Genomic DNA, 25,699 nt, shown 5'->3' with positions numbered 1-25,699 from the left:
TAGGTAACCGCTCTTTTTCAAAAGTTGGTTATTTCGCCATTTTTAGCCATTTTTGCATTTGCTAAATCGTAAAGAATTTGTAGATAATTTAAGAAAAGATCAAAACCAACGCCAAATCCCAAGTTGAAATGAAGCTTGGAGGAATGTTTGGGAATCTGGGGGTTTCTCTAATGGAGAATGTCTGTAAAATCAGAAGAGTTGTTGAAGAACAATGCCTTCAACATGGTTGCTATGGAAACAATGCAAAAGGAACTCGAACTTACCAAGTTTGGCCAGGGAACAATGTACCTTTCCTTTTATTATATCAAAATAGTCTTTTTTTTCCATGCTTGTAATCAAAACTTGCTTGCTTAAATGCAGGTGTTTTTCTTCCAGGGTCGACTTGTATGCGGCCCAGATCCAAGAGGGTTGCTCCTGACAGCTGTTTCTATACTTATTTCAAGTTGGATTTTCACCATTTACATTGGATATGATTTACCAAAGACTAATTCCACTCTTATTGTCAGTATATGTTTGATTCTGACTGTGATGGTCAGTCCATAATTCAAACGTAAACAGTTACTTTATTAATGATGAACTACAGGTACTTGTCAACTTGATCCTGGTTAGTGTAATTGACCGCAGGTTCTTGTCAACTTGATTCTGGTTAGTGCAATTGACCCTGGAATCATTCCTAGAAGTGAACAAGCAATATCTCTTGAAGATATCGGTACCAGTAGTAATTGGACTCGGAGGAAGAAGGTAACTGTTAATGGGGTGCAACTGAAACTAAAATATTGTCGGATTTGTAGGATTTTTAGGCCACCAAGGAGTTGCCATTGCGCCATATGTGACAATTGTGTTGAAAAATATGATCACCATTGTCCATGGGTTGGTCAGTGTATTGGGCTGGTATGTAACAACCAAATTGCTTCAAGTACATTACGCACACATCTTTATAGCCCCATAGGCAACATTTGTTTTGCCTGAAATTAAGTTTTTATGGCTGTTTATGCAGAGAAACTATCGCTTCTTTTTGACATTTTTGATAACAGCACTAGTCTTCTTTATCTACATATTTGCTTTCTCTTGCTGGAGGATCCAACAAAGAACGTTGGAAACTGGTACTGGGTTGTTTGGAATGCTAAGGAACTGCCCTGAAACCTTGGCATTGACAGTGTTTAGCTTTGCTGCCATTTGGTTCCTAGGTGGCCTTTCTATTTTCCATTCCTATTTAATTGCAATAAATCAGGTAGGTCTAATCTAATCTGTTGAAATTTATTATTTGGGGGAAATAGTTTTAAGATGAGAAGATCATTTACATTAGTTACAGGGCCATATAAAGAATGCATATGCATATATATCCAACTTTTGTTCAGATTACTTGCTTGCAGGTGTTGTCATTATTGAAGTTAACTGATTCTTTTCTTTCCTTCAATGCTTGTGTACTTGATGCAGACGGCTTATGAGAATTTTCGGTACCGCTACGTGGGCTCTTCAAATCCATATGACAAAGGAATAATAAGTAACATTAAAGAGGTGCTATTTGCACCTTTACCACCTTCTGGAGTTGATTTCAGGGCTGAAGTGATTCCAAGGTAGAGCACGGATGATGAGATGCCAGTCTGAGGTGAACGGTGAACTATTTGTAAATGAAGTAGCTGATGCAGATTGAGAAAAGTGTATTATGCTATTTTAGGACAAGTATCCTAAGAATCTTCACTCTTTCAACTATATGTGTGTATATATGCATGCATGTATGTATGTATTTACCGTTACTTTCCTAAAGAAAATTATATGCTTGGATGGGGATTACCTTTTTCAAATGAAACCTGAAAACTAGTTTTAGACTTACTTATTTAGCAGCATATTATATTGACAGCAAGACCTTTAATTTACTAGGGCATTTAATTACCAGTTAGGTCTGTTCATACTCAACGTGTAAATTCAGGAAAAAGATTTTAATGTGCATGTGTTAGATTTGGCATCTTAGTCCCTGTTACAGCTAACATGGTTTCACATGTCAAAAGCTGCAACCCTGAACAATTTATATGAAAGCTATCACCAATGTGACTGAAGATGAAATCCTTTTCAGAGCCATTATGATGTCTTGATACTTCCATTCCTCAATTGCTTCGAAATTTACATTGCAAAGAAAAAAGGCTCATTGGGGTACGTTCATAACTTTGATCCATGTCCAAATCGAGTGGATGGACTGCACTCTGAAGCGGATGGAGCTGGTTCCTTGGTTGACAAAATGGCAGAGAGACCACATGATGAATGGGGTCATGTAGACAAAGCATGGTGGGTGGATGGAGATGGCTGCTTGAGATGGGCACCAATGTTGGCATTTATGGAGGTTCAGTATGTGGAACCACACCATCTTACATAATGACTTCCCATGGGTCTACCTGATAATTTTGAATGAAAAATGTATCTAGATAGAAAGCTTTCAGCTTCCTTTATTCTATCTGGAAGGAAATTAAACTGCATGGGCTAGTAGCACTGTAGCAGATTAGGAAGAACAAGAGCTAAGAAAGTGGGAAACAATGGAAGCCAGAGGCAATTCATAGAGACATCACCATCTTTCAATTGTTTCCTATAATTTGAATACACTTAGTAATGGTACATTATGTGAAGCCCATGTCTGACAACATCAAAGGTCAAATCCATAATCTGCTTATAGCACATCAATTCATCCCTTATTCTCAACCACCAAAACACTCTTAGGGTCCATTACCTGCAACTGAGATTTTTTATTGATTGTATGATGTTGAAGCAAAAATTTTAAGAGCTTGTGAAATGGAGGGTTTGGTTGAGACAATTATGGTCCAATTTTTATTTCCAAACCTATCTACAGTGCATTCATATCCTCTTTGATGATAGTACCACTTCAACCTTGTCCCCAAACACTTCCTACATATGAAGTGCAAGTATTTCTACAAATAGATTTGAATTATATATTTAGATTAATACCTACTTTAGTATTTTTTTTTTTTCTTGTACACATTTTAAGAAAAAGTAGATAATTTTTGTGGGAGGCATTAAAGGGGAAATATATTAAAAGCAACTGGGAAAACTTGAAATTATTCTATCTTACTAAGAAGTTTTTTGTGACTTGATCTTATATTTTCAATTCAAATAAATGTTTTAGTCTTCTATTACCTTCAATTAAGTCACCATAATTTTATTTGAATCAAATAGGTTTTTATAAATAATAATTATTTAATTATTATTAATTAATATGTCATTAGTTATATTATGTCTACGTGACGCTGACGTGAAAAGTAAAAATATCAAACAATTTTATCATCGTGTTATATTAATATGTCACGTCATTATCTATTATAACATGTCAACACGTTATATCAACATCACATGACCTAAAATGACATATAATATTTTGATTAATAACAGTTAATCAACCATTACTCATAATAATTAATTTAACTCAAAATAAAACTATAAGAGCATGTTCATTTTTATTTAATAATACCTTTTCCTTTATAAAGTTTAGTAATACTTTTCAATTAACAAGAATCTATGAAATGGAGGGTTAATTACTGGGTAACTAGAAGCTTTTTCATAAGCTGATGAATTTTCTAGCAAATTGGATCCGTGCATAGCAAGTCATCTTTAATTTTTCTTTTGTTCTTTTTGGGGTACATACTCATCTTTAATCGTTATGTTAATGTTAATCTTATTTTATTCACTTATGACGATGGAACTATGACTTTACCACTTTATATATAGATTTGCTTGTCGCCATAGGAACCCTCTCTTTTGCACTTTCTTTTTGGTGTCACAAACCCAACCTCTGATTTCTTCAAAAGAAAAACAATCTCTGGACTCTGATTTTCTACCTTTGAGAAAAAGTACAATGTTATTAAAGCAATAAGCAATAATGATCTTATCACGATCAGGACCATTTGATGAAGTATCTTAACTCATATGCTAAAGAAAAAAAAAAACAAACAGTCACTATTAACACAATAAGGACCGCTGGCTGGTGCTGGATTCATCAAAACATATTTGCAAACTGCTTTTAATGCCATAAAAAGTTTCAAGTTGGACAGTTTCTTGTTGGATTGGATGTGAATCTGTGGGGAGAGGAAGCCAAGTAGCCAAGTGAGAAATAGAATGAATGGCTTTCCCCTTTTTCTTTTTTTTTGTTTTTTGGGTAGACAGAGCAGCTGCACCAACTAACAGGGATATGTCTCTTGTACTGGCAGCTTTGGCGGGGTTGCTTAAGCAGTGAAACAACAAGGGTTGTAAAGCGACAGGGACTCCGATTGCAAGCAAAGCACCTAACAAGCAGTCCCTTTTTCCACGTTTTCCTCCTGATCCCAATCTGTAACTCGACACTCTTGTAGAATGGCATCCATCAACTCTCTTGCATAATCAGTTTGAGGCCTAATTACCTAACATTGGATTTCCTTATGAATCACCCCACCCTTTTGACCCAAATGGATCACCATTCTAGTCAATCCTTACTGTACAAAATTGTATTATTTACAATTATTTTTACCTCTTTATTTCAATTCGGATTATTTATCACATTCCTTACTTTTAATATAATTATCATAGAAACGATGCTAAAAATTTAAAAAAAAATCAATTCAATCAAAAATATAAAAGCTTTGTCTTCGAAGTTGATGCTTATTTACTATTTATGTCATTATTTTTATCTTTCCATTTTCGAACAGATTGTTTTTTTGAACTAAACCATAATGCCCAATTCAGCTTAGGGCATATACATCCTGGACATGTTCATACTTGTGAAAATAATTGCAACTCCACATTCTATCATGGGCTATGACAGCTTGGCTAAATTTTTGTTTATTCTTGGTCTAAGAATTGACATTCTTTTTTTATTTTTTGGATTTGTTTAGACCCTACTACTTGTCATTGGTGTCAAATTCCAAGTTTTAATTTAGTTAATTCTAGTCTAGTGATTAAAAAGCATGACTTAATCTTGTTTGCATGTGCCTCAAAAATATATAGATTATATATATATATATATATATATATNACTTAATTACTTGTTTGTCATGTGCCTACAAAATAATATATATATATATATATATATATATATATATGGCTTTTGTTAAATTTGATTTTTCTTAATTAATTTACATAATTAGTGAAATTGGAAACCCATCATTGTCAAATGTGAACAAAACATCATCAATGAAACAAAATATTTAAAGTACAATTCAATGTACCAATAATAGGCTTAGTAAGGCATGCACATGCCTGCATAAACATGCATATGCAAATTTGTTAAAATTCATTAATTATGTAAGCAATTATTAATATAGTTGAATGGATACATAATAAAAGTGTTTTGTTGTTTGTCCAATAAACAAAAAATATGTGGAAATCATGGATTTAAATGTGTGTGTGTGTATATATATGTTTTTTTCCTTTCTTTTCATTTTCCTCTTTTAATTACACAACTTTTCTTTCTTTTATTTCCACTAAAATCCCATATATAGACATAGTTTTTTTTTTAATTAGGAAAAAGGAGATTCGAATCTTTCTCTTCAAAGAGAGAGATTCGGTAGAGAGATCATGCATTAACCAATAAGCTAAATGCTTGAGTGCCCCATATATAAACATAGTTAAGTAAAAACAAAACTATAAATCATTTCTAAAAATACACTATTTTATATTTAATAAGAGATTTTATTGTGATGGGAAAATATTTGAAAATTATGTCCAATATTAGAGAGAGAAGTAGCAGTAGGAGGTGGTATGGGTTTAGTAAAATGACAAAAATTTGAACAAGTAGGGTTTTGGTAAAATGAAAGTTTTGAATTAGTTGCAAAAGCATACAAGAAAACTCAAATCCTAACAACTTTTAGCTAAGTGGTTTGACTATATTCATCCCAAAAAACAAAATTTGGTTAACATAATAATTACTATAAAATTAGAATATTCTTGCAAATAATTAACCTGATGTATAAAATAAATTGTAACGACTCGAGTTTAAGTACCACTGTATCAATAATTTTTCGAGTTATGGAGACTCTAAAATACTTAAATTCAAATTGTCAACAGTGAATGACTTTAATTATTATATAAATTTTAATAATTACATCCTCATTTGATACGATACACATCACAATTTGATACCAATTGTAACAACTTGAATCCAAACACCACTAATCAATAACTTTTTTGACTTAAAATACATGGTCCATGTTTAAATTCAAATTATTAATAATAATTTATTTAAATTTTTATATAAATTTTAACAATCATATTCACATTTGATACGAGAAGTATCACAATAAAATTCATGAAACATATACTATTTTTTTTCTCAAAGAGGTAATTCCAAAAATGGTCAAAGCACTTAAATTAAGAACATTAACATGGATTAGAACATACATCCCAATAGAATATTAAATTGGTACAAAGAAAAAAAAGGTATATTTCGAAATTCACAACAAAACCTGATCCAACCTATATTAAACTAAAATCAATACTTCCATTTGTCGGAATGCAATTAATTTTATTTGTATGGACCGACTAATGTCACGAATTCTGAGGAGTATAATCCTAAGTATTATTTCTAAAAGTACTAATTATAAAATCTAAACGTAACATTGTAACTACCATTTACCAATAGAAGATTATGAAATTTTGAAATAATATTTTATTTATCATTTTATTTATTCTCCCTCTCTCATTTATGTCGAAATTGCCCTTGAAGAATCCTCTTTCCTCAACCAAAGGGGATGTCCCCAGCTTTTACGGGCAGCACCCTACCAAGAGGGAAATGTCCTCTTTTTTTTAAGTGGGTGAAAGGATCCTCATCAAGTTGAGATCGTTTGAACCGCATCATGACACGTATCAGAATTATTCGTTGAGTGGGACCTCTAAGCCCCCAGCCCCCACTCCTCCTCCTTTGCAGCGTCCACGTGACTCAAAATGCATGTGTCACATGATTAATGGACAGAGCCAAGATAAAGTGAAGTGCTTTGTCCAATCGTGTTTCGCCACGTCTCGAGCTGTCACCTCTTCTCACGTGTACTTGACTGTCGTTTACAATTATCCAATCCTCACTCTTGCGTGTTGTCTTTTCGCCTCTGCATTAATTAGCTTGCTTATAGGTTAATCTCATATTAAGGGATATCTTCATTAAAAAAATTATAATAAGTTTTAAATTTAATGAGAAAATACATTAAACCCATCAATTCGATCTTAAATTTACTTAATATCAAACAGTAATTAAGATCATTTTTTCGTACATTACAAAAAATCAATGCACTTTATGATTAAATTTATCTTTGGTCTATAAATTTTATCGTTTTAATTTTAATATTTAAATTCAAAATTTTCAAATTTTATCGTTAAATATATTTTCTCCAAACAGAAAAACAATAAGTACCTGCATTGATAATAAATAATTGTGATGAGGTTTGAACTTTTCATGCCCTTTTATTTAGCACTGAATCACATTCATATATAATCATCAACTATAAAACAAAACACAATCTGTTTTGAGATCTAAAAAGATTATAGCTTTACGTGTAACGTTGGAGTCATGTAATTTTTAAAAATAATGTTGTCATATAAAAGAATATTGTTTCCTTAAACTATGATCATGTGAGAATAAATGCTTATTATTGGCAATTATACATACAAAATTCAAATGCGTGAATTAATTACCCTAATGTTTAAAACTAAATAAAATTAGCAATGTGTTTAATTAAATGGTTAGTATAATTCAGTTAAAAAAGTACAAAGAAAAATACTAGATAGTCTTTTATAAATATCTCACAATCCTTATCTTAAATCTTACATTTTAATGTAAAAGAATAAAAGCTAGGATAAAAAAAAAGAATTTTCGATTTTTTTTAGAAAAAGGTTTTTCAGACAAATATCTAATTTAAAATTAATTGAAAATAGATTATGATACTTAAAATATCTTAAATTTAACATATATGAGATTTATTTTATAATCATTTCAATACTCATCACTGCGTAGGGATTAAGATTTATAATATGACATAAATTAATAAAAAACCCAATAAATAAAAATAACATCTACTCTATTATTATGTTAAAATTTTAAAACGAATATGCAATTTAAAACCATCTTAAAATTTATTATACCTAAATATACAACCTCCAAATATGAGGATACAAGCTCACATGTCACATTTAGGTAAGTGGGGCTTATATGAACAGTTATTTACTGACTCTAAAATACGATGACAGTTTATTGAGGATTCAGGTTTTGGTTTCTCAAGTTCAGTTTTGCCCTTTGGGAGGATAAAATATATACTTTTAATTTTGCATAAATTTTTGTAATTATGTAAAAAAATCTAAAATTTTTAAAAATGAAATCTCATTATATTATTTTTTTGTCAATTAATTTCAAATAAATTCATCAATACTATTTACATATATGGACCTAATTATAAATTATGGATTCCACATATGAATATAAGCATTAATGGTAGGTAGAGTGTAAATTCCCATAATTTTATTTATTTTCTTATAATATGAAAATACAAAAATGGAATAAGGGCATAAATGTCAGAGTAAGGCGATGACTTTTTAGCCAAGTCATCAAAGAAGGTTTCAAAATTAGATTGAAAATAGTAAATAATATAATAATATTTAATGTGCACTAGTATTAAATAAATAAATAATCCTTAAAAAATAAATTATATCAAAGGAAAGGATGGTTTGGTAAATTTGGTATATAAGAAGAGAAAAGCGGTTAGTGGGTCGTCTCTTCACTCCTGTTCAACGTCCCTTGCCTGCAAAGTTGAGACTTTGAGAGAGAATCAATAGAGAGAAGAAACCAAGCAAACCAACGAAAAAAGAAAGAAAGGAACAAAACAGCAAGCTCCCCCAAGACAAAAACGGGGGCAAAAACAGAGCACTCTGTTTCTGTTTCTGTTTCATTCACCTCTTCTTCTTCTTCTTAGTGGGGAGTAATTTTCTGCAAGTGGGTCATTTTGATTTGGCTCAAGCTTCCTTTTTAACATATGGGTTTTCTCTCTTGTAAATAATAGCTAGTTGGGAGAAATACAGGGGAATTGAGATTGAAAGTTTTGGAAAAAAAAAATGTCTTTTAAAAGCAAAGGAGAGCTGTCCACTAAAAGTTTTGTATCAAAGAAATGGACGTTTCTTCTTTGCTTGGGCTGTTTCTGTGCTGGAATGCTCTTCACCAATAGGTAATCCGTTTTTTATTCTTCTTCTTCTTCCTTTTCAGTTTCTATGAATTACCAAAGCTTAAAAGTTTTGGCTTTTCATTTCTTCAAACCAAAATTTTGCTTGTTTTTAATGTTGTTTTAAGATCTATATTTAGCTATCTTTTGCTTTATTTCAATGGTGAAACTATGTTAGTTTGTTTTGGTACGTATTGTTAATCAAGCTTGTGATTGTTTTTGAGTTTCATATTCTTTTTATAAGAGATAATTAGTGGGTCTCCCTTACTTCCTCTGCCTATCAAGGCAAAATGGATCTAACTTTTTTTTAATACATAGGCAAACAAACACTTTTGGTCTAATGTGATACTAAATTTTGAGGTTTCAAAATTTTCATTTTTCTTTTGGTGGAGGAGGTTTGAAATTGATAAGTCAATCTTTATATATTGATACAAATGTTCAGCTTTTTCGGGTTCCTATTTTTATATATAAATTTGACAAAAAAACTGTAGTCTTGTTATTCATGGGCCAATGAAATCTGCATCCATAATTAGCATTCAAGCCATTTTCAACATTTCTTGGGAGGAAGAACTCTGACACCTGCTATACATAGCTGTAATATTGGTTTATCATCTGGCAGTGGTAACTGGGACATTTTTAATGAGATTGTATAGTCATAAAAGCCTCTCAAATGTTTTAATTTTTAATGCTTCTATCTAATTGTGCGGCTTTTATTGTTGTTTTCCTTTTTTTTTTTCCCTCATGAAAGTTACATCTTTGAAGATCATTGTATTGTACTGAAGATTGAATGGGTCCAATGAGAACCTTGACTTACTGAAAATTTTGACCGCTTTTCTGCTTTTTCTGGGCACATTTATAAGTTTTAATTTTGCTGGTTTATATTTTGGATTACAGTTAAAATTTTGTTTTGAATTGTTATGAAATAGTTGACTTGTAGGTATTGTTGAGGTAAAAATATAATGGCTTTTTAATGGGTGAAATTGGTGACAGGATGGGGAGTGTTCCTGAATCTAAAGGTATCATGCGGACAACTGCAGTAGAAGCTGAAAAACTAAAACTAATTTCAGAGGGTTGTAATCTAAAAGCTGTGAGTATCTTAATTACATCATATAAACCTTTTTTGTTAATTAGCTGAAATTTTGCAGTTTTTAAGCTGATTGGGTTCCTTTATTTGCATCAGAAAGAAGAAAAGCATGTATCTAAGGACATCATTGGGGAGGTTTTTAAGACTCACCATGCTATACAGTAAGTGTTGTTTTTGCTTATTTATGCTTGATTTGATTTAATCTAAAGTAGCCTGATCAACAAACTTATCATCTTGTTGTCAATGTAGAACGTTGGATAAGACTATTTCAAACTTAGAGATGGAATTAGCTGCTGCAAGGGCAGCACAAGAATCTTTACTCAGTGGTTCTCCATTATCCACAGATGCAAATAGAGCTGATACACCTAGGAAGAGAAGGTATCTGATGGTTATAGGAATTAATACTGCTTTTAGCAGCAGGAAAAGAAGAGACTCAGTTCGTGCTACATGGATGCCACAAGGTTGTTGGATTGATTCTTTATGCCCCTTCCTTTCCTTATTTTATTCCCCTAAAATACACTAGCCCCTTTCCTAATGTTCTTATGCCATTTTGATTACTGAATTAAATCTTTTTTTTGCCTTTTCCTTCTTAAAACTAATGGAAAATAGGTGAAAAGAGGAAGAAATTGGAGGATGAAAAGGGCATTATTGTTCGCTTTGTTATTGGTCATAGGTGAGGTTTTAATTCTCATTTTATAGTATTGTTTTATAAGTGAACAATATCATTTCCTTTAGCATGTTTTTCTTACATTGTCATGCTACCTGATCCTCCTCTCAAGTAAGCCATTGGGAATTTTCAGCCCTTATATTGGGAAGAATTACTTTTTCTGGTTGTTGTTAGGTTATTATCTCAATTTCATTTATTATTGCCTTTAAATCTTCATGGGCTACTAGCGGATGTAGCATGGGAGGATTTCCATTGGAAATCCTAAACCCTTGCATGCTAAGCCTTTCGAGGCTTCTTTGATTTTGGGTTGCATTTGGATTTCCCAGGGAAATGGAGCACAAGTCCTATTTATTATTAATGACATCCAAAGATGGCATGTTAACTTTTGCATGCATAAGATAAAATTTACCACTAATTGAATGTTGATGTTTAGTCGAAAGATGGCAATGATTTTTCTTGTTTTGTTTACCATTCTGCATCATAAAAAATACTGCCTGCAATGGATGGAAACTTTAATTTGTGCTATAAGCAATTAAATTTACTTGTATAGATTCTTGTTTAGAAGTTTTTTAAGTTTGTTTCTGAGATCTTATATATAATGTGCGGCAGTGACTATGTAAAGGTGGAAATTGAGAGCAATAATCATCCTAAATTATGACTTTAAAAATTTAATGTATAATTTTATTAAATCAATTTTTTTTTTCTTATCCAGTGCCACAACAGGTGGTATTTTGGACCGAGCAATTGAAGCAGAGGACAGGAAGCATGGAGACTTCCTGAGACTCGTATGCTGTTTTAGCCACTGTTAATCTTTTCTGTAGATGCCATTCTGCTATAATTATGCTTGCTTTTCTAAGAACATTATATTATTATTTACTCTGAAAAATAAGTAAATGAATGAACCTGAGTAATGTGTTGTTTACATGTGAGCAGGACCATGTTGAAGGGTACCTTGAATTGTCTGCAAAGACTAAGATATATTTTGCTACTGCAGTTGCTTTATGGGATGCAGATTTTTATGTCAAAGTTGATGACGATGTCCATGTAAATATAGGTAAGTTTAGCAATTTGTTTACTAGGAGTAAAGTTCTCGATCCCACCACACAAAAGGATTAGTTTTTCTTATAATTATTCTTTACCAAAAGATCCAAAAATTTATCCTCTTGTATAGCCTTTATGGTTGTGTTTGATGATCAATGTTTATCTTACATATTTCCTTCCTGTGACTGTGAGAATTATGATCCTTGTTGCAGTTAAAAGTTAGTTAATGTTCCTTTAAATAATTTTATTAATTCTTTGTCATTTTAAGTCCCGATCTCCTGTTAATTTGCTGCAGCAACACTTGGAGAAACTCTAGTTAGACACCGGAAGAAACCACGGATCTATATTGGGTGCATGAAATCTGGTCCGGTCCTCTCTCAAAAGTAAGCCAGAGTATCTACATATTTGTCTTTTTATCCTGCAAAAGATTTATGAGAAAGTAGTACCAGTTTTCTTAATTGTTATGTTATGGACCAGGGGAGTGAGATACCATGAACCTGAACACTGGAAATTTGGTGAGGCAGGAAACAAATATTTTCGGCATGCTACTGGACAGTTGTATGCCATTTCGAAAGATTTGGCCACATATATATCAATAAATCAGTAAGATTGAACATCTGTCTTTGTTTGAAATTTAACATGAAGCTTATGTGTGTGAATCTGAAGGCCTGTTGTACTTATGATGATTATATACATGCATGATAATGTTAGGCACGTTCTACACAAGTATGCTAACGAGGATGTTTCACTGGGATCTTGGTTTATTGGACTTGATGCGGAGCATATTGATGATCGGAGACTATGTTGTGGCACGCCACCTGGTAAAGTCTTAAATGCTCCAAAATATTTTAGAAATATGATAGTATTAGATTGAAAGAGAGAAGTTGTTTGCATAGAAGGGGATGATGTAAAATCTAACTCGAACTATATTTAATGTTGGTGAGAATGCTGGTTCAATGTTCACATGTCATAGACAAGCTCGCTGTGAGTCATTGTCATATCATTTCTAAAATCTGTTGAAACCTACTAAACACCTAAAAGCTGAAATGACTAATGGTTGTATGTATACAATGTTTATCTTTTTACCTTTCTTTTTCATTCTGAACTATCATGGAAGGTAATCTGAATTGTCATTTTGTATCCAAAATATATCAGGCATGTTATTGATGTGATTTGCTCAACCAAAATAAGATTTATACGTTGAGCCTTCTGATGAGACCCCTTAAGCATTGTATGATTCACTGAAATCCGTACTTCTTTTTGAGAGGAAGCACATTTCTGGTGATGGCATTCATCATTTGTAGAAGTAAACTATACTAGACATAAATGTTTGTGGTTTGCTTGCATTTATCCATTTTTCTCATAACATATATTTTTAGTAACTTTTTGAAAGGACATAGAGTGCTAAGTGTTTCCAGCCCATGTAACATACACTGAAATGAAATTGTTATACGGTATGCATTCTTCAGATGGGGCTCCAATAAATATATACCATTACTCTTTCAAATGTCATTTGAGCTAAAAGCAAGAAAAGCTCACTGCATTTCCTTTTTTGCCTGATAGAAACTATGAAATGGTCTAACAACTGGATTTGGAATGCAGATTGTGAATGGAAGGCTCAAGCTGGCAACATCTGTGTTGCTTCCTTTGATTGGAGCTGCAGTGGAATTTGCAGGTCTGCTGATAGGATTAAAGAGGTTCATCGGCAGTGTGGGGAAGGTGAGAATGCTTTGTGGAGTGCTACTTTCTAATAGGCAGCTTCATGTTCTTCCTCACTCAGGAGGATAAGCAAGGTTGACGAGCAGACGTGCAAATCTTTTGCCATAGTTTAATGAGTATAGATATGTCATATCACAGGGGGAGAGAGAGAGAGAGAGAGAGAGAGAGAGTAGTAGGGAGCNAGAGAGAGGAGAGAGAGAGAGAGAGTATTGAAATGGGGGCCTTTACAATAGAAGGGAAGTGTGACTATAGCAGCCCGAAAAGGAAGCGGCTGTCACCACCCACCCATTCTTTCAGGCTTGAGGGCTAATTTGTAAGTTACAGTTCCATGAAAGCTCGTAATAATACAAAATATTTTTGGTGCCATTTCCCTCCATAGTCATCGAGTTTGCAACTATGAGCAACATTCTCTTGTTCTGATTTCCTCCCAAGGTTCCTTAACATGTTCCTCATCATGTTTTCCGTCCCAATTATGAAGAAATATTCTCAGTCCTTAATCATGTTTCTCATCTTTGCTATTCTCTACCATGGTTGATACTCAAACATGTCAGTAAGTTATTGAATTTGAATTGGTGTTACCCTTTAAAGATGTGCTTAATAAAAAGTTGAGAATGGAACAAGATTTTATAAGAGAATGAATCTTTCTTAATATGATTGACGTGGGGAACCAATCATGTAGCCATGTCTTGCAAAAGGAGCTGAGCAAGCGGTATCAGTGAGCTGAAGCTCCCATGAACCTTCTGCCCTCTTCTCCAGTATTCCAAGCAGATTCCTTCTGTTGGGATGGCTTAAAGCTGATATTGGCTCAACTTTTGGTTTCCTAAAGTTGATTTGGACTATAAACTCAATAAAACGTCAGATTTTCCAATTCCAATTAAGATTTGACCAAACTTTACTTGGACTACAATGGAAATACCCAGAGAATCCAAAACTACGAGATTTTTGAGTAAATTCAGTGGCTTTTCATCCTATGTTCCCAGATACAAATTTTCAGAATTCAATTCACACAATGCCTAACTAGTCACTAATAAATCTTCGCAAATCCAGGAGCAAAATGCCCCTAGAAGTACAAAGGTTAGAAAGCTGACAAAGGTGCTACGAATTACCCTGGAAGACAGAAGTCCAAAAAAGTCCAAACATTCTTCTATTCGTGTAAATTTCCTCTTGCAAACATCATTTGTAATAGTTTCTAAGATGACTGGTGGTAGTGAGTGGACCTGCTTCAGGAAACACCGCCCTCAAAGAGAACTTGGTGTGGTTATAAACTGCTTGAATTGATAGCCGCCTGTACGCTGTAAAACCCGCTAAAAACAATTATGTGAAAGACAATAGAAGGAATCATCAATGCCCCAAATTTCACTTTCCTTAGCTAAACAGTAACAAACTACAAAAAAAAAAAATTGCAAGCTTCAAGCAGTTTATTCAACCTGTTCAGCTCTCTAAGAGCCAAACTTTGGCCAACATTAATTTGTTATAAGCCAATATGATCATGAAAAATGCAGAACGTAGTGGAAAATTAAGGATGACAATTGCTTTTAGTGCTTTCAATACCATGACATGGGCAGGGAAACACAATGAAACAGGGGATGAAATCATGAAAAAGAACATGAAACTACCTCATCGATTCCATGAATAGAGAAAGAAATGCAATATTGTAAGGAATTAAAGAGTTAGAGTTGGGTTCGAATCTGTTTGTCCAATTAAGAACAGTGGCACGTGATATTGGCACGGCTCAATCAAAAAGCAGTCTCAATTCTCATTTGAGAACTGTGCTTTCTTATTGAACCGGACCAATATCCCGTTAAATCTGATCCGTTTTTTATGTTAGATTTCAGTACCCCATGTGCTGCCACCATCTGCAGCAGCATCTGCTAGAGAGGAAGAACCAAGAAAAACCAACAGGACTTCATGGAAGAAGAAAAGAGGAGACACCTTCAAACTCCAAAATGGTACTACCACTACTACTATATCTTTGGGGAAAAAAAAATGAAGAAAGAGCATGCAAGTTTTGTATTGGAGAGACTGACAGACACGTTCAATGTTTGAAAGGAGACCAAGGGAGAGCAGGGTGGGCAATGCGGATGTATGAGAAAGAGGGAGAGAGAGAGAGAGAGAGAGAGAGGGACCCCAAAATCCTTTTATTAACATGGTTATCTCCTCAACAGCATTGAATTGAAGAAGTTGCATTCAAGTTCTCCAACTACTCAACGACAAAAGAGGTTGGGGGGTATTAATAGGAGACGGTACAAGAATCATGAAAAAGCTCATGGAGACAAACATGGAGCTTTGAATGTAGCATAGTAACATTAAAAGAAGAGGAGGGGGATGTTGGTTCTGTTCAATCGGGCATTTATGGATCAAAACCGCAACAACAACAACCCTTTGGGGTCTTTCCCAACACCCTATAGCAATTACCCTTCTTTAAGGGCACCTCCTAGGTTCAGGTTGCTCTTTGCCATCTTTTTTGCAACCAATGCATTTGTCTTGTCCATTTTGAGACCCTGTCCCGATGCTTTAAAATATCATGAAATATACAAAGAAAAAGAGTCATGATCATATATTGTTAGAATAAGTTCAAATATAACAACACTAGAACATTTTGTAGTTGGCATAAATCGAAAGGAAATCAAAGCAATTCATACTTGATACCTTTTGTTTCATAACTTCAAAAATAAGGACAATCTAAGCCTAATTTATCGGGAAACTTTGAAAACAAAAAAAATGGGAAAACCAGAAAACCTAAGAATCCTCATATTTATGCCAGCATAATGGCACATCTCCACAGTATGTAAAATCTTGACTTCTGCTCCTTTGCCATAGCCAGACACCTCTTTTTGTAGCCAGAAAGCTCCTTCAAGCTCCTCCTAGACATGCTTGCCTTGTTGACTCTTGTTTGTCTTAGGCTTCAAGGCTTAGGCCTTCATATAACTACACAGCAAAGAACCTAGAGATTGAAATAATTAAAGAGTGGTCCAAACTACATTTGTAGGTGTTGGAGGGCCTAATCAGGGAGTGTAGGAGAGAAATACAAGAAAATATGGAACCTTACAAGAATGGGTTGGGTCCAAAAATGATGATGGGTCACCCTTAGAGAAGTGACTGAACCTTAACAAACGCACCACCTGGGCGCGGCTCATGACAATGGAGGTTTCTTGAGACTGCTCTTCTTGTGTGCCTAGGCGTTACCAAACTCACCATGTACGTCTGGCTACTCTGAGCCTCGACCCTACATGTGGTGTATTTTGACTGGTCTTTCACTTGGTGTCATGGGAGTGAGTAGCCACCTTTTCAAGTGGTTACTTTTTTTTTTTTTTTTACCCTGTTCAAGTTAAGACTTCAAATTCTAAACTGGTAAAGAATATCCTTTGGAACATTTTGTTTGTCCTTTTAGGAACACCTATTCCAATTTGTTACTTAAAAAAAGTGTAACAATTTGGCACACAACTACTAGCAAGCACTAAGCATAAATAAATAGATAGAACAAACAATTAAGATACGAAAATTTTGAGTTTTAAATATATCAAACTCGCTCAATGTATTTAAGATTTATTTAATAAATCATATTATCTTATATCCGTATAACATATAATCTATTTAATTAATTGTATAAACATGTCTACTTGACGCATTTATGATTCAATTATGATTTATTTAAATCTTCATATAAATGCTTTATTTCATTATAATTGATAATGATGATGATAAATTTTAAAGTAAAACCTAAACCTCTTTAAGTTTTAACTAAAATTTCATGTAAGTCTATTAATTTTTAAAATATATAATAAAATTCAAAAGTACAAATATCGTTAATAAAAAATATAAAAGGACTAAAATTTTTTTTTCTCAAACAATGTAACTGATGCGCCTCCATTCATTGGCCAACCACCCCATTACATGTGCTCCCTAAGGAAAAGGAGCACCGATTAGGTGCACCCCAGTGGGAGGAAGGTACCCCCTTTCTTGGCTTAATTTTTTAAAAAAATTATAAATAGTAATTTTTAAAATTAATAAATAATAAAATATTATTTTCAATTTTACCACGTTATCAAACTAACGAAAATATTAATGATTAACTAACGGTTAGAAAAATATTTTTTAAAAAATAGAGTGTCCATTTCAAAACTAATTGAGTCACTTGACATTTCGATTAAAACTTAGAGAAGTTTAAATATTTTACCTCAAATTTTATTATACATGATGAATATTATTGTTTTGTTATAATTAGTTTTATGATTATTAATTTTAAATTTAAATAATAAAATTATATTTTATTTGTAATTGTATTTCTTTTTAATTTAATTATGTTAATTGTGTCTAAAATTTTAATCATGTTAATCAGATTATAAATTGTACCGTGTCATATAAAATTTAACTAAACCTGTATAATAAACGTATCTATGATTGTATTTAAGATTTTGATATATTTAATTAATCATATTATAGTTATATTTACTTATATAATTGATTATATTTTATATTTATATGATACGGTTAAAACACACGAATACAAATCATCAAGTCTACCAAAGGGTGAGTTTATTATGACTTATATGAAAACAAATTCCATATACCCATTGGAAAATGATTTTTCATTAAAAATTTTCTTTTATATCTTTCTATTAAATGTGTCAAATTACTAGTGAATTACTAGGAATTAAGAAAATTTCTCGTTTGAAATGTGATCATTTCAATCAATTAATTTCACCACATAATTAAAGTCACATCAACTACGATGAGTGCGAAAAATGTTGTTCAGCCGTAAACCTAATAACTCTTAAAATCACTTGTATTTCGTGATGGTTTTATCAACAAAAGAAATTTTTCGAGTAAAAAAATAGTAAAATAAAGATTTATTCAAGTACAACAAAAAGATAAATCAAGAACTTATTCACATATTTTAATTAAACATAGTTTAACAGTACATCAAGTTGGTCCAAATATTTTAATAAACATATCCATATTTATATTTAATTAATTTTATTATATTCATATTTATCTCGTCAGACTTTCGGCTGGTCTGAAAGTTATAAATTTGGTTCAATTCTAGCATGGACCTCGATCAGAAATGGGGTTTGGGTTCGGGCTTTGGCAATAGCAGAGTCCACACGTGTTAATGGGAACATCTTCCTTTACGATACCAACAATTCTCCTTTAATTATTGCTACTTAAGTTTTTTCTTTCCATCGACCCAAATCTACTCACTCTTTTTCCTTCGGTTTGCAACATTCCCTTCCTTCTTCTTCCCTTTCTTGATCTCTTCTTTGTTTGTTTTTTAATACTTATAAGAAATCTGAATTAATTTATATTATGTTTATGTTATATTTGATAGATTTAATTCCTTCCTTTTCTCTTTGGTTGCAGACTTTGTCGCTATGGCTAAGAGCTCCTTTAAGTTGGAACACCCCCTCGGTTCGTTCTCCTCGTTTAAATATTTCCATTTTTTTTATCCACCGTCATGAGTTAAATTTCTTAATGATCTTTTGTAGGCAATTGCTTTTGATCTTGAGAAACCCTAATTTTAATACTTTCCCAATTAATCCACTGCATCTCTTGAATTTTTCTTTCTTTTATCTGGGTCTCTTTTTTTTTTTTTGGTTGTAATTCTCAATGTTTTCTATTGCTATTGCTTTTACAGGAGAAGAAACAATTTTGAAAACCCAATTTAGAGGAAAAAAAAAAGAACAATTAATTGTTGGGGTTTGGAAAATGGGAGAATAATTTTGTTATCTTTGTAATGCTAAAACGTGTGTTGTTTTCCTGTGCCAGAAAGGAGGCAGGCTGAAGCTGCTCGTATTAGGGAGAAGTATCCGGACAGAATCCCGGTATGTAATGTTCTGTTGCTGTGTCTTTTAATGTAACATCTTTATGTTTTTTTCTTTTCTTCAATGATAGAAAAGTTATATTGGTGTTTGATTGTTTGGTGTAGGTGATCGTTGAGAGGGCGGATAAGAGTGATGTGCCTGATATTGATAAGAAAAAGTCAGTTTTTTTCTCTCTACTTGTTTTAGCAACCGTCAATATTATTGATTTTTATTTGCTTACATATGCATTATGCATTTGGATTTCATTGATATGTGTTACAGTTCAAGATGTTTAAATTATGTAAATGATGGTGCCATTGAATATTAGTTGATTTATTCTTTGAAATGTAAATGTTAATTAAACTTAGAACAGTTAATTGATTTCTTCTTGTAGTTTTTGTTGCTGACGTTCTAAATTTGTAATCGTTTTGCTGTATGGTGGTTGTGATTTTGGTTCTTGAATTCTTTAGATCTTTGAGTTCTGGGTTCCTGTGGATTAAGATATCCTAGCTAAAGAAAGAGTTGTCAACCATTTTTAGATGGGGTTTTTGAGGAATGAAAGATAGCATGTTGTTCAAAGTGTGTTACCATACCCTTTGGAATTTTGGCCCAAATAATTGCTTTAAAATTATAACTTTCTCCAATGCTTGTCAGTTCAAGACTTCTTCTTTTGTACTAGGTAAGATAATGGCCTCCCCTGAATATTATGTCTCAGTAAATAATTTTGTTTCTTTATTAAGAAGAAAATATTTGGTGCATGAACTTGTGCTTTCAATGTGATTTCATGAATCTTTTCTTACACTTGTTTTTAAGTTTTCCTGGTCTAATTTTTACGAATTTATGACCTGCATGTTTGATAATGCCCTGGCTAGATCAAGAAGCACTAAACTGTGCTGTTAGTTATGTCAGCCAGAGAAAATGAATTTGTTAATGATGTTTGTTAGGTAATTCTAGTGATCTATTTAATTTGTGTTACTATAGGAGTTGATATATTCTGTTTGTTATCATGTGACTGTTTTGTGTTGTTGCAGAATAAAGCACATTTTATGATAAGATGGTTGTCTTTGTCCAAGGAGTTCTAATATGATTATTGCTTTAATATTTCCCTGTTGGAACCTGATTCAAAAATTTTGAACATCCATTCTCCATTTGTTCCCCATATTACACTTCTTCTTGAAGCTGATTCTCCTTTTGAGATCAATGCAGATATCTGGTTCCTGCTGATCTAACTGTTGGCCAATTTGTCTATGTTGTCCGGAAGAGGATTAAGCTGAGTCCTGAGAAGGCTATTTTCATTTTTGTGAAGAACATTCTACCACCAACTGGTGGGATGAAACTTGTAGATTTCTTATTGCTCGTCTCATTTCCTGTGCTACCAGTTTGATTAAATGGTGTATTTTAAATATTGGTGCAGCTGCTATGATGTCTGCTATATACGAGGAGAACAAGGATGAAGATGGTTTCCTTTACATGACTTACAGTGGTGAGAACACATTTGGAACTGGGATCAGTGAGGCAATATGATCAACGGATATTTATGTGAATATGACTCACGAAAAATAAAAATAGTTTAAGATGTAAATTCTTTGTTGCTTCACTAGGTGGATATTGCCTACTAGTTCAATATTCTCTGGCAAATGGCCTCCGCTGACATTTTCTTTTAATGTTGGTAACTAATTTATGTGAACTAAACAACGTTTGCCTTGCTGTGTAGTGCTATGTTGGTTTTGATTATGTAAGTAGCTGAAGCTTTTTAGGAATCAGATATGGTACCTTGATTAAACCATTATATGTTACTATCTGTCATCCTATAAAGCTCTTTGAAGTCGGCCTCTCGGCTGTCAACCTGTTCTTTGCTTTCATTGGCTTAAAAGCACAAAAAACCATTGAATATGAAGCCACTTTGGATAAAGAAAATGATTTAGTACCATAAATTACCATTTGCATGAGTAGATTGGATAAAGCTTCACTTTCAACATTGAGAGTGTCAAATTTTAATCCTTAAATTTATGCTGTCGAAACTCTCATGAAATCTCACTTCTCCCTGGTCAGTCATGGCTGCAAGCCCTCTCCCCAGCAGCTTGGGAGAAAGTGGGGATGGGAAGAGATAAGATGTCACAATATATGAAGAGTTAAAAGAGGAGGCGACCAACGAAACTTTTGATAGCATAAATATAAACGGGTCATTTTAAAAACTAATTTTTAAATATAAGATGTTTTTCAAAAATAATATTTTTTATAATTTTAATTATTTTTTATCAAGTTGGATAAAATTACATTTTATGAAATCTTTTTATATTCAAAATGCATGTGATGTTACGTGTTATACTGAAAAAAAATTATTGTTATACGTTACTTACAAAAATATGTTATACGTTATGTTGAAAAAATATTATTGTTATACGTTATGTACAAAAACATATTACACATTATAGTTATAAAAGGTTATTACACGCTATGTTGAAAAAAAATATTGTTATTACACATTTTGTATAAAAACATGTTATAAGTCATGGTTAAAAAAATTTGTTACAAGTTATGTCAAAAAAAAATATCATGATTAAGAAATATTGTTACACGTTATGTCAAAAAAAAATATTGTTGTTACACGTTATGTACAAAAACATATTACATGTCATGTTAAAAAAAATATTGTTACACACCATGTTGAAAAAATATTATTGTTACACGTCATGTTCAAAAAAAATTTGTTACACTTTAATACTTAAAATGTTGTTACTTACAAATCAAACTTTCAAATCTTCTAAACTCTATTTTTTTTTTTTTTTACAATTTAATACCTATTAAAATATTTCTAACATATTTTAATTAGACTTGTCAAAATGAACTTGACTCATTTTTTATTGAAAATGAGTTGAACTGGGTTTAAAATTTTAAACCCATATTAGAACATGTCCTAAATGGGCCAACCCATTTGATCAGTGGGCTGAGGCGGGCTAGCCCTATGGGTAAGAAGAAACAAAATAATTTTAATTAATTTAATAATTTTATATATTTAATTATATAAAATTAATAATTTATAGGCAATCCTTATAAAATTTAACCTTTTACGAAATAAGAAACATACTATGAGTGTATTCAAATATTTCACAACTTTGAAGTTGGTCTAAATGAATGATTATGTATCCTTAAAGCTTGATATTTCCTAATTAATTTATAAGATTTGATAAATTTTTTTCTTCTCGTAACTAAGATTTAAGGACATCGTTAAAAGAAATATTATTATTGACAAGGTGAGTGTAAAATTTTTCATGAATTTTATGTTGTCAGAAGGCATAAGTTTTTTTAATCATCAAATCTTTCTTTCTATCCGAAGATTTTCATTCTATAATTCAATAATAGAGTCTTTAGTTTCGTAAAATAATTTATATGATTAAAACGTGTTCGTTTAGTAATTATAGTAATTTATTGAGCAAGTACACTATTGTAGCTTTAAATAAAGTATATATAAATGCTGTATTTACTATATATATACATACATGTTTTTTCGAGTTGTCAATTCCATCTCGAAGGTTCGGTGATGGACTGACAACGCGTACCCTGTGAGTACGTCAATATAAATCCAAGAACTTTTCTAAAATTCAAAGAACTGGACATTAGAAAACGATAAGGTCATGTGAGCTAGGTAGTCGAGCCTCAAACCAGAGGTAGAGGAAAGGGGGTTCCTAGCAGGGGCTGGCGCTCACAAAATTTTTAAAAATTTTCATTTATTATATATATTTTCAATAAGTTTTCAAGATTTTTGAAATTTTTTTATTTTTTATTTTTTTAATATTTTTAAATTAATTTTTTAATAATTAATATAATTAAAAAATAATACAATGATTCTACATATCTTATCGGACTTTATCCTAATTTAAATTACTCCATACTTTTTTCTCTCTTTTTTTTTTTTTGAAAGTTAAGAAATTCATTGATTAAAGGGATAAATGAATTTCCTCTTTCTCTAATCTTTTATCCTTTTATTTTTACCTTTTACTCTTTTTTCTACAACTCACTACTAAATTATACTTCATTCTTCAAAAAAAAATTATGAATTTATGCGAATGGATAAAGAAGGATGGAGATCACTCACCACCATAGTATGAAATTAAGAGAAAATAAAGTTATTTTTTTATCTTCTTCTTTTTATTTATATTCTTTAACTATTTATGTATTTAATTATTGGGTGAAATCTTGTATATTATATTTAACTATTTATATTTCATACAATATATTTTTACATTTAGTGTTTTAAGTTTAAATATAAATAAAACAAAAATATTGAATGTTGACTATACTACTTTGGATCATTTTCAACAATAAATATTATGAAAATAAGACTTCAAAACAAATTGAATAATGAGTTTATTGTATATAATTTAATTGTTTATATTGAAAAATATATTATTAACATTTTTAGTATAGACTCAATAATTGTCGAGCATAATTTTCCTAAAGATTATTGTAAGTCTTTTTTTTCTTATTACCTTTAATTTACATGTTATATAAAATTATGATTTATTATAAATTTTTTGATTGTTGAACAAGTTAAATGTATTAGTTTTAAAAATATTTAGCTCTTATTTCTTTTCGATGATGACCCTCTCAATAAAAATTGACTAGTTTTGTACTTGGTTAGTAAGGCCCATATTCTCAAAGTTTTAAAATTTTAATTTTTTTTATTTTTTAAAATTTTAAAATTTTATTCTTACAAATATTAAAATTTTAATATAATACATCAAATTCTGACTCCATGAATGCCTTAAACCCAAACGAATATGACCTTACTGGCACTCTATGTTTCATAGCATTTAGTTTCCTGCTGTGAGGTTAACATTTTGTTATGATGTTGATAAGGTCCTTGCAGCTGATGGTTGTGGTATTCTTTTACCTGGTGACACGTAATTGTCTCCACTGATGTCTTTTAAGGCTGTCTGCTTGCACAGGCTGCTTTCCTGTATAGATTTGATGTATAAGCCTGTATACTTTGTCAATCTTCAGTGCTAGTCTTATGTCATATGAAGGTCTAATAGGTATTTTAATTATTCAATGATATATTATCATAAATTTATTTGATAATATTGTAAAAAAATTATGTTATTAGTTGATGAACTATTAAGCAAAGAGCTATAGTTCTTTAGTTTATTGTTTGTCAAAATCGTTTTAGATTAAATGTGACAACTTGCTTAAAGCTTACACTTATTATGCCTTTATAAAAAAAGATAGAATATTTTAACTCCACCATTAAGATAATGACCCTAAAACAAACAAGTGGATGTAGTGTACAAGATACATATATTGAATATAATCTAATTAAAGAGCTCCATGTAAGTCTATCACTCAATAATTGAAAAGAGTTCTATTATAATTTATTAATTATCCTTATACTTGAAAGGTTAATATAATTTATTTAGTATTTATATGACTTTAATGTTACTAATAGGTGATGTTGAATTTAAAAACTATATCCTGGTACGTTGGGTTATATACATGCTAAATAAATTATATGAGATGCTCAATAAGGGATTCATAATTTTCTATTGAAAAATATATTCAAGTGATTTTCATATAATTGTTGAACTCATGAAATCCGAATAGTATGTTTTTTAAAAATTGTTTTAGAATTTTATAATTTATGTTAATATTGTATGTTAGTGTTTTTGAAGGAAAAAATATTTTTCAAAGTTCAATAAAAATGAAAATCATAAATCGGTATTATATAGATTAGATGTAATAAGGGAAAGTATTTATCCATAAAACCGATAAGGAATATAGTTTGGTGAAAGAACTGATTAATAATGATTGTAATGAAATGGATCACATTGATAATTTTTTTATCTATCATGGTAGTTGCAATAGGTTTATGAACATTATTGCAATTAACGAATAAATTAAAATTTTTCATTAATTTAAGAAATTAAATAGTAAGATTAGATAAAATTTCAAATAAAATATTAATCATGAGATGATATGAACCTATACTCAATTATTACTTCATTTGCTAGAGAATCTTTTTGAGCATAGAAATATATGTATATTTGCTTGAGAATAGTCTCGCATGGTCTGGAATATTCTTAGAATAGTCTTTCTTGCATAAATAACCAAAACTTCTGCTGCATATGGTTGGTTGTTGAAAGAAAAGTGTATTTCTTTCCCGTTTCATGCATAAATTTTATAAATTTCTGCTGCATACGAGTGAACTTGTGATGGC

General features: G+C 31.5%; 3 protein-coding genes across 3 annotated transcripts; all 3 read left to right on the top strand.

Moving 5' to 3' along the window:
- LOC18610112 (probable protein S-acyltransferase 7) lies at positions 109 to 1,686 on the top strand. Its single transcript, XM_018115200.1, has 5 exons — positions 109 to 284; positions 361 to 531; positions 625 to 891; positions 998 to 1,231; positions 1,438 to 1,686. Exons 1-5 carry the CDS (start codon positions 129 to 131, stop codon positions 1,579 to 1,581), a joined length of 972 nt encoding a protein of 323 aa, XP_017970689.1. The 5' UTR covers positions 109 to 128; the 3' UTR covers positions 1,582 to 1,686.
- LOC18610111 (probable beta-1,3-galactosyltransferase 2) lies at positions 8,724 to 13,856 on the top strand. Its single transcript, XM_018116445.1, has 11 exons — positions 8,724 to 9,179; positions 10,164 to 10,260; positions 10,354 to 10,418; positions 10,507 to 10,718; positions 10,867 to 10,930; positions 11,637 to 11,709; positions 11,858 to 11,978; positions 12,261 to 12,348; positions 12,443 to 12,568; positions 12,677 to 12,786; positions 13,568 to 13,856. Exons 1-11 carry the CDS (start codon positions 9,070 to 9,072, stop codon positions 13,714 to 13,716), a joined length of 1,215 nt encoding a protein of 404 aa, XP_017971934.1. The 5' UTR covers positions 8,724 to 9,069; the 3' UTR covers positions 13,717 to 13,856.
- On the top strand, positions 18,726 to 21,330 carry LOC18610109 (autophagy-related protein 8A). The gene is made up of 6 exons (XM_018116536.1): positions 18,726 to 18,899; positions 19,046 to 19,093; positions 19,451 to 19,506; positions 19,611 to 19,663; positions 20,692 to 20,810; positions 20,900 to 21,330. Exons 2-6 carry the CDS (start codon positions 19,057 to 19,059, stop codon positions 21,007 to 21,009), a joined length of 375 nt encoding a protein of 124 aa, XP_017972025.1. The 5' UTR covers positions 18,726 to 18,899; positions 19,046 to 19,056; the 3' UTR covers positions 21,010 to 21,330.

This window comes from Theobroma cacao, chromosome 2 (genome assembly GCF_000208745.1).
Source record: "Theobroma cacao cultivar B97-61/B2 chromosome 2, Criollo_cocoa_genome_V2, whole genome shotgun sequence".
In the NCBI taxonomy this organism is placed as follows: domain Eukaryota; kingdom Viridiplantae; phylum Streptophyta; class Magnoliopsida; order Malvales; family Malvaceae; genus Theobroma; species Theobroma cacao.
Note: the sequence above shows the minus strand (reverse complement) of the source record. Positions and strands in the feature narration are given on the sequence as shown.

What these genes read in the sequence shown, in the direction of transcription:
- LOC18610109 (XM_018116536.1), top strand. Translation starts at nt 19,057, where the DNA reads ATGGCTAAGAGCTCCTTTAAGTTGGAACACCCCCTCG. An exon ending in AGTATCCGGACAGAATCCCG is followed by an intron (nt 19,507 to 19,610) that starts GTATGTAATGTT and finishes TGTTTGGTGTAG; the next exon opens with GTGATCGTTGAGAGGGCGGA. An exon ending in GAACATTCTACCACCAACTG is followed by an intron (nt 20,811 to 20,899) that starts GTGGGATGAAAC and finishes ATATTGGTGCAG; the next exon opens with CTGCTATGATGTCTGCTATA.
- LOC18610112 (XM_018115200.1), top strand. Translation starts at nt 129, where the DNA reads ATGAAGCTTGGAGGAATGTTTGGGAATCTGGGGGTTTCTCTAATGGAG. An exon ending in TTGGTCAGTGTATTGGGCTG is followed by an intron (nt 892 to 997) that starts GTATGTAACAAC and finishes CTGTTTATGCAG; the next exon opens with AGAAACTATCGCTTCTTTTT. An exon ending in ATTTAATTGCAATAAATCAG is followed by an intron (nt 1,232 to 1,437) that starts GTAGGTCTAATC and finishes TACTTGATGCAG; the next exon opens with ACGGCTTATGAGAATTTTCG.
- LOC18610111 (XM_018116445.1), top strand. Translation starts at nt 9,070, where the DNA reads ATGTCTTTTAAAAGCAAAGGAGAGCTGTCCACTAAAAGTTTTGTATCA. An exon ending in TGCTACATGGATGCCACAAG is followed by an intron (nt 10,719 to 10,866) that starts GTTGTTGGATTG and finishes AATGGAAAATAG; the next exon opens with GTGAAAAGAGGAAGAAATTG. An exon ending in ACATATATATCAATAAATCA is followed by an intron (nt 12,569 to 12,676) that starts GTAAGATTGAAC and finishes TGATAATGTTAG; the next exon opens with GCACGTTCTACACAAGTATG.